Source organism: Salmo trutta, chromosome 12, assembly GCF_901001165.1.
Source record: "Salmo trutta chromosome 12, fSalTru1.1, whole genome shotgun sequence".
In the NCBI taxonomy this organism is placed as follows: Eukaryota; Metazoa; Chordata; class Actinopteri; order Salmoniformes; family Salmonidae; genus Salmo; species Salmo trutta.
In genome coordinates this window covers 90,963,182-90,976,807 of record NC_042968.1, presented here as the reverse complement: position 1 = coordinate 90,976,807, position 13,626 = coordinate 90,963,182, and the positions used below count along the sequence as shown (strand labels likewise).

Here is a 13,626-nt window from a genome sequence, read left to right as displayed (position 1 = left end):
ATCAGTAAGTCAATAGGACCACTGTCTACTGTTGTATACAGGGTGTTAGACCTGACCCCAGATCATCAGTAAGTCAATAGGATCACTGTCTACTGTTGTATACAGGATGTTAGACCTGACCTCAGATCATCAGTAAGTCAATAGGACCACTGTCTACTGTTGTATACAGGATGTTAGACCTGACCTCAGATCATCAGTAAGTCAATAGGATCACTGTCTACTGTTGTATACAGGGTGTTAGACCTGACCTCAGATCATCAGTAAGTCAATAGGATCACTGTCTACTGTTGTATACAGGGTGTTAGACCTGACCTCAGATCATCAGTAAGTCAATAGGAACACTGTCTGCTGTTGTTGTAGGACCTGGCTTCAGATCCTAGAAAAAGAATAACTGAGATCCACGGTTTATAATCAGTCCACTCTGATGGTAAATAAACTTTATTAACATATAAATCAATCAATCCAATAAAATTCAGTCAACAAATTAATCATCAACGCAACAAATCAACTAATCAATAAAATTAATCAATTAACAAATGAAGCAGGCAATCAACTTAATCAACAAGTCCAATTAACAAATCAAGCAATCAAATGACCAATTAACCAACCAATCAATCAATTCATCAATCACTGTACGTTGTATGAGAAAACAACATCTAAGCACAGTGTATATTTTCACATCATGTAAACAGTAAACATGTGATCCGATACTAATTAGGATGAACATTAGCAATTTGAATTCATCACCATTAATAAAATATAGAGGTTTAACTTAATTTGCAACTAAAGCATTTGAATCGTGTTGCGGGCTTTGGTTTTTCCATGTTTGTTTTGAGGTTGGACTTTAGCACATATAGCACGTTAGCACGTTGGGCGCACCGATTGGTGTCACCTCGTTAGTCAGTACTGTTATGTATGGTACGACGTGCTGTACGTCATACTGTACTTTGTTATGGTTTACGACAGTGTGCTTCTTTACGGATGAATGGGTTGTCAGAATGAGTGGCACATGTCATTAAACGTGAAACTGTGCAGATGTGCGTTCTTCTACAGCTAGGCTAGATATAACAAGCACGTGTTACACCTGTGCTTTCTTGTCCGTCTCGTTAGTGGGAAGGTGTTTCAGCTGTGCTGGCCCACGTTCTATTTAAGAGTGGCTGGACCAGTGCTCCAATTCTCTTTAGTTGGCAGTCTCTATGTTATTTCTAGAAAAACAAACTTTACCTGATCTTCCCTGTTTTTCTTTTTGTTCCACTTTATGATTCGCTTCCTGTCTTTAAGTTTGGTGTGGCTTTTTATTTTGTTTACCTCTTCTTGGGCACTCATGGTGGGTGCCTTTTAGCTTCCAGTTGTTGTTGCTAGGCAACTTTCAGTGGACTCCGCCATGAGTGTCTTTCAGAGCCCCTCCTAAACCCCAACCTGTTCCATTTTATGGTTTGTCAGTGACTTTGTTACTTCCCCCTTCTGTTTGAGTGACATTATTTGGTTTTCTAGCTGAGGAATGTAACAACCGATTAGTTGAATATAGACTTTCCACCACTACAAAGAATCACATTTAGCATATCCTCTAAGTAAGTATCACACAATTTAGATTATTGATAAATCAAATAACTAATACATTAGCTGTTTAAAAATAAAAGTTTAATAACATTAAAATGAAATAATGTAAAGTGTTTGTTAAACTCCAAATTAACTGTTACAAACTAAAAGTTCAACTTAAATATTAAATAACATCTATGACAAATATAAAATATAATTGTAACTATGGAAACAGTAACAGTGTAAATGTAGCTCAGTTGTTAGCATAGCCGCAGGAAGTAGTGGTGCTGAGGTTGTTGTCACCCCCTTACAAACCAAAATAAAACATTTTTCAGCATCTCTACTTTGGCATAAAAGGCAGTTGTATAAATAATATCAGTATTTTGCAAGATTCGACAGTTTGAATTGTAAGAGTCGATGCCTTGTCCCTTTCTCTGAGATCATCATTCTAATGGAATCCAGAAAGAACAAAACCCTGTCATCAAACATTTACACCAAAAAGGTCCAAAATTATTGGCAAAGACACAAAACATCCACGTCAAATAAAATATTTGTATTGATCAAATAACATGGAAAACGACCACTTTTTGAGCAGTATTAACTGACCATCCTTACTGTAAATGTACATTAGTGTATTGTACAGAGGCTGGACATCTAGGTTTGTACCTGTAGACTTTCCATCAGCTTGAAGAACAACACAATCCAGTAATTGAGTACATTGAGACATCAAGTGGTTTGTGGTGATGTGATGATCTGGCTCAGTTTGTAGGTTATGGTGCTTGCAATGGTAGGGTTGAGTGTTTGATTCCCACGTGGGACCAGTACCTAAATGTATTAAAATGTTTCCACTCACTACTGTAAGTTGATCTGATTAAGAGTGTCTACTAAAAACGAATGAATAGACCATTTCAGTTTTCACTTAGAAACAAGTTGTGACCCGTCACCAAAATATTGCAGCACCCACCCTAAGCCCAAACTACTTCCTGTGGCTAATGTTGGTAGAGCAGGGTGCTTGCAATGCCAGAAGAGTGGGTTTGATTCCTGGGACCACCCCTAAGTAAAATCCATACATGAATATAAGTCACTTCAGATACAAGTGTCTACTAAAAGGCTGTTATTATTATTGTTATTATTATTATTATTATCTATCACTTGATAGAGTAGTAAACAACTCAAGACCTTCAAATCTTAGTGTTTTTATGGGATAATGAGTGTTTTTAAGAAACATACAGGATGGAAACAGTAACAGCATGATATTGATATTATCAACAGGTACTATAATAGAAACGTACAGGATGGAAACAGTAACAGCATGATATTGATATTATCAACAGGTACTATAATAAGTAAATATGGAAACAATAACAGTGTGTTAAAATATTCAAACAAAATATGATAATAAACGACGTAACATTATTGAAAATATCCTGTATCCATCACCTTATATAATGTAAATGTGAGAACGTCTGGAACATTCTGGACTGTAGAGTTCAGCTGGTCTACAGAGCAGGTTCTGGAACATTCTGGACTGTAGGGTTCAGCTAGTCTACAGAGCAGGTTCTGGAACATTCTGGACTGTAGAGTTCAGCTGGTCTACAGAGCAGGGTCTGGAACATTCTGGACTGTAGAGTTCAGCTGGTCTACAGAGCAGGTTCTGGAACATTCTGGACTCTAGAGTTCAGCTGGTCTACAGAGCAGGTTCTGGAACATTCTGGACTGTAGGGTTCAGCTGGTCTACAGAACAGGTTCTGGAACATTCTGGACTGTAGGGTTCAGCTGGTCTACAGAGAGCAGGGTCTGGAACATTCTGGACTGTAGGGTTCAGCTGGTCTACAGAGAGCAGGGTCTGGAACATTCTGGACTGTAGGGTTCAGCTGGTCTACAGAGAGCAGGGTCTGGAACATTCTGGACTGTAGGGTTCAGCTGGTCTACAGAGAGCAGGGTCTGGTTCTAATCTGGATTAGAGAATATACCAGGAAATACATTTAAAGAGAGGGAGAGAGGTAAAGGGGTAGAGGTTCAACACATCAAAATAAAGAGATCAAATCTCACCATCACTTTTGCTGCAGATGAAGTTGAATCTCTCATTCTCAGCCTTGCCGACCCACTGTCCCCCGTCTCTCTGAATGGCCCCCGTGTTCCCACACTGCTCCTTGCTGGTGTTGTAGCCCTCCCTATCAGCCCAGTTGTGGTAGCAGGACTCTTCTCCATTGACCCAGAACCAGAAGTCCAGGGTGCAGGTGTACCTCAGGCCCAGCCAGACGAAGAGACTGGAGGCCATCTTGGCTCTCTTTTGGACCCAGTGCTGGATGCTCTGGTTGTGGGCAGACACCAGCTCCATGTCCAGGTCTCTGCAGTGCCACAGGGCTTCTGACCACGTCTTGTTCTCTGTGACCAGGACCAGTTCATCTGGAGGAAGAAGAGGGGGACACAGAGACTCATGCTAAGCACATTATGGAAAATTGTTGTTATTCAGTGAACATTCACCCCCATCTCCACCCACCACCCCATACCCAAAATGTTCAGTCCCTCTCTTCAATACTTCACAGTAATATTGAATGTTAAATGTAGATCTATATTGTGGATTTTTGTCAGTAGCTCACCATCGTAGCAAATAAAGGGTTGTTCGTGAGAACATCCTTTATCGTTCCACTTTCCAGATGATTTTACTTCACCACAGAAATCTACATCATCTCCCCAATTCGGCTCGGGTGAATCCCAGTTTCTGTAGGAGGAGCCACTCTGGTCAGACCAGACTCCAAGAGATTTATTTATAATCCCTACTGCAGGCCGACTAAATCTGTTGAGATACAGCCCTATCCAGACTGGCTCTGTCCAACTAGCTGCTATTGTGTTATTGAGCTTCTTCAAATCTGCCATGTCATCTATGGTGGCCAGGTCAGTGTAGTTCTGTCTGCAGAAACTCTGAGCTTCAGTCCAGGTCTTTCTCGTGTTCACAAAGTGGAACTGATGAGGGAGAGATGAGGGGAGGACGGACAGCCCTGTGGAGAACAAACCAACATTATGAGGGGAGGATAGACAGCCCTGTGGAGAACAAACCAACATTATGAGGGGAGGATAGACAGCCCTGTGGAGAACAAACCAACATTATGAGGGGAGGATAGACAGCCCTGTGGAGAACAAACCAACATTATGAGGGGAGGATGGACAGCCCTGTGGAGAACAAACCAACATTATGAGGGGAGGATGGACAGCCCTGTGGAGAACAAACCAACATTATGAGGGGAGGATGGACAGCCCTGTGGAGAACAAACCAACATTATGAGGGGAGGATAGACAGCCCTGTGGAGAACAAACCAACATTATGAGGGGAGGATGGACAGCCCTGTGGAGAACAAACCAACATTATGAGGGGAGGATGGACAGCCCTGTGGAGAACAAACCAACATTATGAGGGGAGGATAGACAGCCCTGTGGAGAACAAACCAACATTATGAGGGGAGGATGGACAGCCCTGTGGAGAACAAACCATCACTATGAGGGGAGGATGGACAGCCCTGTGGAGAACAAACCAACATTATGAGGGGAGGATAAACAGCTCTGTGGAGAACAAACCAGAAATGAACACTTACCTGAGAAAACAAGTAGGAGGAACAGAGGCTTGTCCATCCCTGGAGATTGGAGGGAAAACAAGCGTTTACTGGTACTTCTACCAACAACATGGTGACATGCTACAGATGTTAACTAGATCTTCTACCAACAACATGGTGACATGCTACAGATGTTAACTAGATCGTCTACCAACAACATGGTGACATGTTACAGATGTTAACTAGATCTTCTACCAACAACATGGTGACATGTTACAGATGTTAACTAGATCTTCTACCAACATGGTGACATGTTACAGATGTTAACTAGATCTTCTACCAACAGCATGGTGACATGTTACAGATGTTAACCTGTTTAGGATAGGGGGCAGTATTTTCACGGCCGGATAAAAAACGTACCCGATTTAATCTGGTTATTACTCCTGCCCAGAAACTAGAATATACATATAATTGTTTGACTTGGATAGAAAACACCCTAAAGTTTCTAAAACTGTTTGAATGGTGTCTGTGAGTATAACAGAACTCATATGGCAGGCCAAAACCTGAGAAGATTCTAAACAGGAAGTGCCCTCTCTGACCATTTCTTGGCCTTCTATAGCCTCTTTATCAAAAACAGAGGATATCTGCTGTAACGTGACATTTTCTAACTCCCATAGGCTCTCAGAAGGAGCCAGAACGTTGAATGATGACTCTGCAGTCCCTGGCTGAAAAACAGTAGCGCATTTGGATAGTGGTCGATCTGAGAACAATGAAACGGGTGTGCGCGTGCACCTGAAGAGTCCATTTTACATTTTCAGTCTTTGAATGAAAACAACGTCGCCCGGTTGGAATATTATCGCTATTTTACGAGAAAAATTGCATAAAAATGTATTTTAAACAGCGTTTGACATGCTTCGAAGTACGGTAATGGAATATTTTGAATTTTTTTGTCACGATACGCGCCGGCGCATCACCCTTCGGATAGTGTCTTGAACGCAAGAACAAATGCAGCTATTTGGATATAACTATGGATTATTTGGAACCAAACCAACATTTGTTGTTGAAGTAGAAGTCCTGGGAGTGCATTGGTGAGTGCCAAACTTGGTGGGTGTCAAAATAGCTAGCCATGATGGCCGGGCTATCTACTCAGAATATTGCAAAATGTGCTTTCACCGAAAAGCTATTTTAAAATCGGACATAGCGATTGCATAAAGGAGTTCTGTATCTATAATTCTTAAAATAATGTTTTTTGTGAATGTTTATCGTGAGTAATTAAGTAAATTCACCGGAGGTTTGCGGGGGGTATGCTAGTTCTGAACGTCACATGCTAATGTAAAAAGCTGGTTTTTGATATAAATATGAACTTGATTGAACAAAACATGCATGTATTGTATAACATAATGTCCTAGGAGTGTCGTCTGATGATGATCATCAAAGGTTAGTGCTGCATTTAGCTGTGGTTTTGGTTATTGTGACATTATATGCTAGCTTGAAAAATGGGTGTCTGATTATTTCTGGCTGGGTACTCTCCTGACATAATCTAATGTTTTGCTTTCGTTGTAAAGCGTTTTTGAAATCGGACAATGTGGTTAGATAAAGGAGAGTCTTGTCTTTAAAATGGTGTAAAATAGTCATATGTTTGAAAAATTTAAGTTTTGGATTTTTGAGGAGTTTGTAATTCGCACCACGCCCTTTCATTGGATATTGGAGCGGTGTTCCGCTAGCGGAACATCTAGATGTAAGAGGTTTTAACTAGAACTTCTACCAAAAACATGGTGACATGCTACAGATGTTAACTAGATCTTCAACCAACATGATGACATGTTACAGATGTTAACTAGATCTTCTACCAACAACATGGTGACATGTTACAGATGTTAACTAGATCTTCTACCAACATGGTGACATGTTACAGATGTTAACTAGATCTTCTACCAACAACATGGTGACATGTTACAGATGATAACTAGATCTTCTACCAACAACATGGTGACATGATACAGATGTTAACTAGATCTTCTACCAACAACATGGTGACATGTTACAGATGTTAACTAGATCTTCTACCAACATGGTGACATGATACAGATGTTAACTAGATCTTCTACCAACAACATGGTGACATGATACAGATGTTAACTAGATCTTCTACCAACATGGTGACATGATACAGATGCATTAAGTTTTATGAATAATAATGACTGAAAACACAAACATAAAGTGTTCCAGTATTAGTATGTAAGCTGTATTAGTATATAAGCTGTATTAGTATGTAGGCTGTCTATAATCACTGTTTGAAGGAGGATTTCACATATTAAATCACACAACTTATTTCATGCACAGTATGCATATCCAGGCTAGTATTTTCTGGTGTTCAAAAATATATATTTACAAACATGAACAATAAGTCTTTAATAATTAATAACACTTATTATCAAAATGTGTGGAACTTTATTCTTTCAACAGGCGTACATGCAGAGATATTAGATAAATCCTCATACCTGATGTATGTTGCCTGTTGTAGATGTTGTCTTTGTGGTTGTATTATTTTGTTGTCAGATCTCTCTCTCTCCCTCTCTCTCTCTCTCTCTCTCTCTCTTTCTCCGAATGATTCTGTCACCTCTAGGACAGGTGAATGTTATTCAGGTGCATTACTATACTTGTACTTCCTGCTACCCAACTTCATATTGTAGTGATGTCATGATGGAGGGATGAATAGTATCTCTATTCGTTGTTCAGTCTTATTTCCATAGAGACAAAAAGACTGGTTAAAGAAAACAAAATGTGAAGGAACACCTGCAGCACACATGCAAATACTAACACAACACTGTTCTCTCTCGCTCTCTCTCTCAGACACATATAAAGATGTAGGATCTTAATTGGACCAGTTTCTTACAGCAGGAAAATAATCATAAACTCCACAGGAAAAACATTCGCATTAGAATGACCTTACCGAAGAGTTCAGTGACTTTCAATGTCGCACCGTCATAGGATGCCACCTTTCCAACAAGTCAGTTCGTCACGTTTTTGCCCTGCTAGAGCTTCCCAGGTCAACTGTAAGTGCTGTTATTGTGAAGTGGAAGTGGAAACGTCTAAAAGCAAATCCCTTGAACTAGACCCCTGCCTCCTACACCTACCTGTAGACATCATTGCTCCCCTCTTAACATGTATTTTTAACCTCATGCTTGACGTTAACGAAATCCCCAAGTTATGGAAATCTGCTTTTGTACTGCCTCTCCTGAAAGGTGGAGATCCTTCGCTACTTGACAACTATCGAAAAAGGAACACCTATGTGAGAATGCTTTTCATTGACTACAGCTCACCATTCAACCCCATAGTGCCCTCAAAGCTTATCAATAAGCTAAGGACCCTGGGACTAAACACCTCCCTCTGCAACTGGATCCTGGACTTCCTGACGGGCCACCCCCAGGTGGTAAGGGTAGGTAACAACACATCCGCCACGCTGATCCTCAACACAGGGGCCCTTCAGGGAGCATGCTCAGCCCCCTCCTGTACTTCCTGTTCACACATGACTGCACGACCAGGCACGACTCCAACACCATCATTAAATTTGCCGATGACACAGTGGTAGGCCTGATCACCGACAACAACGAGACAGCCTATAGTGAGGAGGTCAGAGACCTGGCCGTGAGGTGCCAGGACAACAACCTCTCCATCAACATGATCAAGACAAAAGAGATTTTTGTGGAGTACAGGACAAAGAGGACGGAGCACCCCACCCCCCATTCTCATCGACAGGGCTGCAGCGGAGCAGATTGAGAGCTTCAAGTTCCTTGGTGTCCACATCACCAACAAACTCCAAGCACACCAAGAAAGTCGTGAAGAGGGCACGACAAAACCTATTCCCCCTCAGGAGACTGAACAGATTTGGCATGTGTTCTCAGATCCTCAAAAGGTTCTACAGCTGCACCATCGAGAGCATCCTGACTGGTTGCATCACTGCCTGGTATGGCAACTGCTCGGCCTCCGACCGCAAGGCACTACAGAGGGTAGTGAGAACGACCCTGTACCACTACTTCCTGCAGCTATGCTAACAACTGAGCTACATTTACACTGTTATTGTTTCCATAATTGCAATGCAATTTTATAAGGTATATTTGTCAGACGCTAGGGGGCAGTATTGAGAATTTTAGAAAAAAATATGTGCCCATTTTTAACTGCCTCCTACACCAACTCAGAAGCTGGAATATGCATATTATTGTTCAGGTTTGGATAGAAAACACTCTGAATTTTCTAAAACAGTTTGAATGGTGTCTGTAAGTATAACAAAACTCATATTGCAGGCAAAAACCTGTGAAAAATAGATAAAAAAAAAAAAATGTGAATTTTGTGACTGTACTATTTAGTGTCATTGTTTTATAGATACCATAGTGAGAAAGGATTCAGTTCGCAACTCCTACGGCTTCCACTAGATGTCAACGATCTTTAGAAAGTTGTTTGAAGCATCTGTGATGAATACAGACCGAATTAGAATGCTTGTAAGTTGACACGTCATCACTTCATTTTTTGCGCCTGCGCATAAATCTGAGAAGAGTGTCTTTGTCATAATCGTTTATTCTAGACACTTGATAGGTTGTGTGAAAATATTACTGATGTTTACTGATGTTTCACATTAAAAATGGACCAAAAGATTAATGCTAAACAACGTTTGACATGTTTGAACATACATAAATAGATTATTTACTAGGTTTTTTTTAGCTTTTCGGCGTGACTTTACACTGCCCACCTCATTTTGTGGGAGCCTACTGAACGCTAACTATTTGGACATAAATTATGAACTTTGTCAAAAGAAACCACATTTGTTCTGGACCTGGGATCCCTGGCAGCGCCTTCTGATGGAGATAATCAAAGGTAAGGGGATATTTAGAATGTTATTATCGATATTAGATGATGCTAATGCTAACTGTATAGCGTAGCTTAGCTTAGCTTAGCTTATAGCTTAGCTTATAGCTTAGCTTGTTGTTGTTAGCATAGTACCCAGTTCATTGCAAAATGTGATTTCCCAGTAAAGTTATTTTGAGATCTGGCCATTCGGTAGCAATTACGAGATGATAATATATTATTCTTTGAAAGACAATATTAGAATTTACCAATGTTTTCGAATAGTAATTCCGTGATTTGTAATGCTGGATTCACTGGGAGCATTCGAGCCGAAAAAAATTCTGAATTTCACCGCGACTGTAAATGCTGTTTTTGGATATAAATATGAACTTGATGGAACTAAAAATGCATGTATTGTATAACATAATGTCCTATGAGTGTCATCTGATGCAGATTGTCAAAGGTAAGTGCATAATTCTAGCTAGTTTTCTGTCTGTTGATGCCCTTCTTTGAATTGGCTAAACATTACACGCAGCTATTGTCAATGTACTCTCCTAACATAACCTAACTTTATGCATTCTCCGTAAAGCCTCTGAAAATCGGACAGCGTGGTTAGATTTAGGAGATATATCTTTCAAATGGAGGAAAATAGTTGATTATTTGATTATTTGAAATGATTACTCTTGCAGTTTTGAATTCCCCGCCATGGTCACATGACAATGAATCCCAATACCGGGATAAGATCCTGCCCCCTGGCCTCAACAGGTTTTAATATTTAAGTTGAACTTTTAGTTTGTTTGTAACAGTTAATTTGGAGTTCAACAAACACTTTACATTATTTCATTTTAATGATTAACTTTTGTTTTTAAACAGTTCATGTATTAGTTATTTGATTCATCAATAATGTAACTGTGTGATACTTACTTAGAGGATATGCCAAATGTGATTCTTCGTAGTGGTGGAAAGTCTATAATCAACTAATCGGTTGTTACGTTCCTCAGCTAGAAAACCAAATAATGTCGCTCAAACAGAAGGGGGAACTAACAAAGTCACTGACAAACCATAAACCGGAACAGGTTGGGGTTTAGGAGTGGCTCTGAAAGACACTCATGGCGGAGTCCACTGAAAGTAAACAAAGGTAAACAAAATAAAAACCCACACCAAACTTAAAAACAGGAAGCAAACCAAAAAGTGGAGCAAAAAGAAAAACAGGGAAGATCAGGTAAAGTTTGTTTTTCTAGAAATAACATAGAGAGTGCCAACTAAAGAGAATTGGGCCAGCCACTGTTAAATAGAACGTAGGCCAGCACAGCTGAAACACCTTCCCACTGACAAGATGGACAAGAAAGCACAGGTGTAACACGTACTGACTAACGAGGTGACACCAATCGGTGCACCCAACGTGCTAACGTGCTATACGTGCTAAAGTCCAACCTCAAAATATACATGGAAAAACCAAAGCCCGCAACACGATTCGAATGCTTTAGTTGCAAATTAAGTTAAATCTCTATATTTTATTAATGGTGATGAATTCAAATTGCTAATGTTCATCCTAATTAGTATTGGATCACATGTTTACATGATGTGAAAATATACACTGTGCTTAGATGTTGTTTTCTCATACAACGTACAGTGATTGATCAATTGATTGATTGATTGGTTGGTTAATTGGTCATTTGATTGCTTGATTTGTTAATTGGACATGTTGATAAGATTGATTGCCTGCTTAATTTGTTAATTGATTAATTGTATTGATTAGTTGATTTGTTGCGTTGATGATTAATTTGTTGACTGAATTTAATTGGATTGATTTATATGTTAATAAAGTTTATTTACCATCAGAGTGGACCGATTATAAACCGTGGATCTCAGTTATTCTTTTTCTATTATCTGAAGCCAGGTCCTACAACAACAGTAGACAGTGATCCTATTGACTTACTGATGATCTGAGGTCAGGTCTAACACCCTGTATACAACAGTAGACAGTGATCCTATTGACTTACTGATGATCTGAGGTCAGGTCTAACATCCTGTATACAACAGTAGACAGTGGTCCTATTGACTTACTGATGATCTGAGGTCAGGTCTAACACCCTGTATACAACAGTAGACAGTGGTCCTATTGACTTACTGATGATCTGAGGTCAGGTCTAACACCTTGTATACAACAGTAGACAGTGGTCCTACTGACTTACTGATGATCTGAGGTCAGGTCTAACACCCTGTATACAACAGTAGACAGTGGTCCTATTGACTTACTGATGATCTGAGGTCAGGTCTAACACCCTGTATACAACAGTAGACAGTGGTCCTATTGACTTACTGATGATCTGAGGTCAGGTCTAACACCCTGTATACAACAGTAGACAGTGGTCCTACTGACTTACTGATTATCTGAGGTCAGGTCTAACACCCTGTATACAACAGTAGACAGTGGTCCTATTGACTTACTGATGATCTGAGGTCAGGTCTAACACCCTGTATACAACAGTAGACAGTGGTCCTACTGACTTACTGATGATCTGAGGTCAGGTCTAACACCCTGTATACAACAGTAGACAGTGGTCCTACTGACTTACTGATGATCTGAGGTCAGGTCTAACACCCTTATCAAAATCCCTTCTATTCTTTCCTCTGTTTCTTGAAATATGTATCAAAGAAAAAACTAAACAAACTAGAGGCATTTTCATAACTTTATTATTATTTTATTTTTTTACTGCGTAAAGGGTGAATATACCATAGTCAAATATTTAAAGGGGCAATCTGCATTTCAACCATTAACAAAGTGTTATCCCCACCACTGTTTTGGGAAGATCTTTAGGATGGAGATAGACATTAATAGACACAACAAAATACAAAAGGACTGACCATCCATGATATCATCATTATAGTTTAAACTATGTTTCTGAAGCTATACAGGATGACCATCCATGATATCAACATTATAGTTTAAACTATGTTTCTGAGACTTTACAGGATGACCATCCATGATATCAACATTATAGTTTAAACTATGTTTCTGAGACTATACAGGATGACCACCCATGATATTAACATTATAGTTTAAACTATGTTTTTGAGGCTAAAAAGTGTTTGTTTACAATTACATTGTTTACAAACAATGGAATAAAACATGTTTATATTTTGGGTTCTGATGGGACATGACAGCTGAATTAAGCTCATGAGGCATTTATGATTCATATACTTCAAGAATGAATGGGTACATTCATGGATATGTGACACTACCCCCCCCCCCCCAAAGGTGCAGACCCCGGATGGGTACATTTCATGAATAAAATTTTTTAAAACAGATGCCCCCTGTCACAGATTGCCCCTTTAAATGAAGACTCCACCACCAGCACCAGAACAGATACAATCATTTAAATGGTACACACTAATATCATAGAAAAATGACTGCTGGTACAATATATTTAAAACAACTCAAAAAACCTTAAAATACTTCTATAATGGAATGCAATTAATGGTCTAGATAAAATAATGAATAAGTGAAATATACTCTGGAAACAGTGAAAGCAAGTTGTAATGGAAAATAAATAAAACAACTGAACATTGAGAACAACTAAAGGCTAACCTTTAACATTCATTAACATCAACAAGTGTAGCAAGTAATTATGGAAACAACAGTATGGTATGATAATATTACATTACTAGAGTATAATATAAAATATGTTAT

General features: G+C 39.4%; 1 protein-coding gene across 4 annotated transcripts; it reads right to left on the bottom strand.

Annotated features, from left to right (window-relative positions):
• Positions 1 to 404: 404 nt before the first annotated feature.
• LOC115204648 (macrophage mannose receptor 1-like) lies at positions 405 to 11,182 on the bottom strand. Of its 4 annotated transcripts, XM_029770348.1 has the most exons (6): positions 10,857 to 11,182; positions 7,592 to 7,712; positions 5,133 to 5,171; positions 4,143 to 4,541; positions 3,592 to 3,948; positions 405 to 3,494 (listed from the first exon to the last, which is right to left on the bottom strand). In XM_029770348.1, exons 3-6 carry the CDS (start codon positions 5,167 to 5,169, stop codon positions 3,490 to 3,492), a joined length of 798 nt encoding a protein of 265 aa, XP_029626208.1. In that variant the 5' UTR covers positions 5,170 to 5,171; positions 7,592 to 7,712; positions 10,857 to 11,182; the 3' UTR covers positions 405 to 3,489. The 4 variants fall into 4 exon arrangements, with proteins under 4 accessions (XP_029626208.1, XP_029626209.1, XP_029626207.1 ...); XM_029770349.1 differs by lacking the exon at positions 7,592 to 7,712; XM_029770347.1 differs by lacking the exon at positions 10,857 to 11,182 and having other exon boundaries at positions 7,592 to 8,032.
• Between the last annotated feature and the right edge of the window lie 2,444 nt (positions 11,183 to 13,626).

Bases quoted from the DNA above. Each gene is read 5' to 3' on its own strand.
- LOC115204648 (XM_029770346.1), bottom strand. From the start codon at position 4,605: ATGTTGGTTTGTTCTCCACAGGGCTGTCTATCCTCCCCTCATAATGTT. The intron at 3,949-4,142 runs GTGAGCTACTGA...TTCTTCCTCCAG, and splicing joins ACCCTTTATTTGCTACGATG to ATGAACTGGTCCTGGTCACA.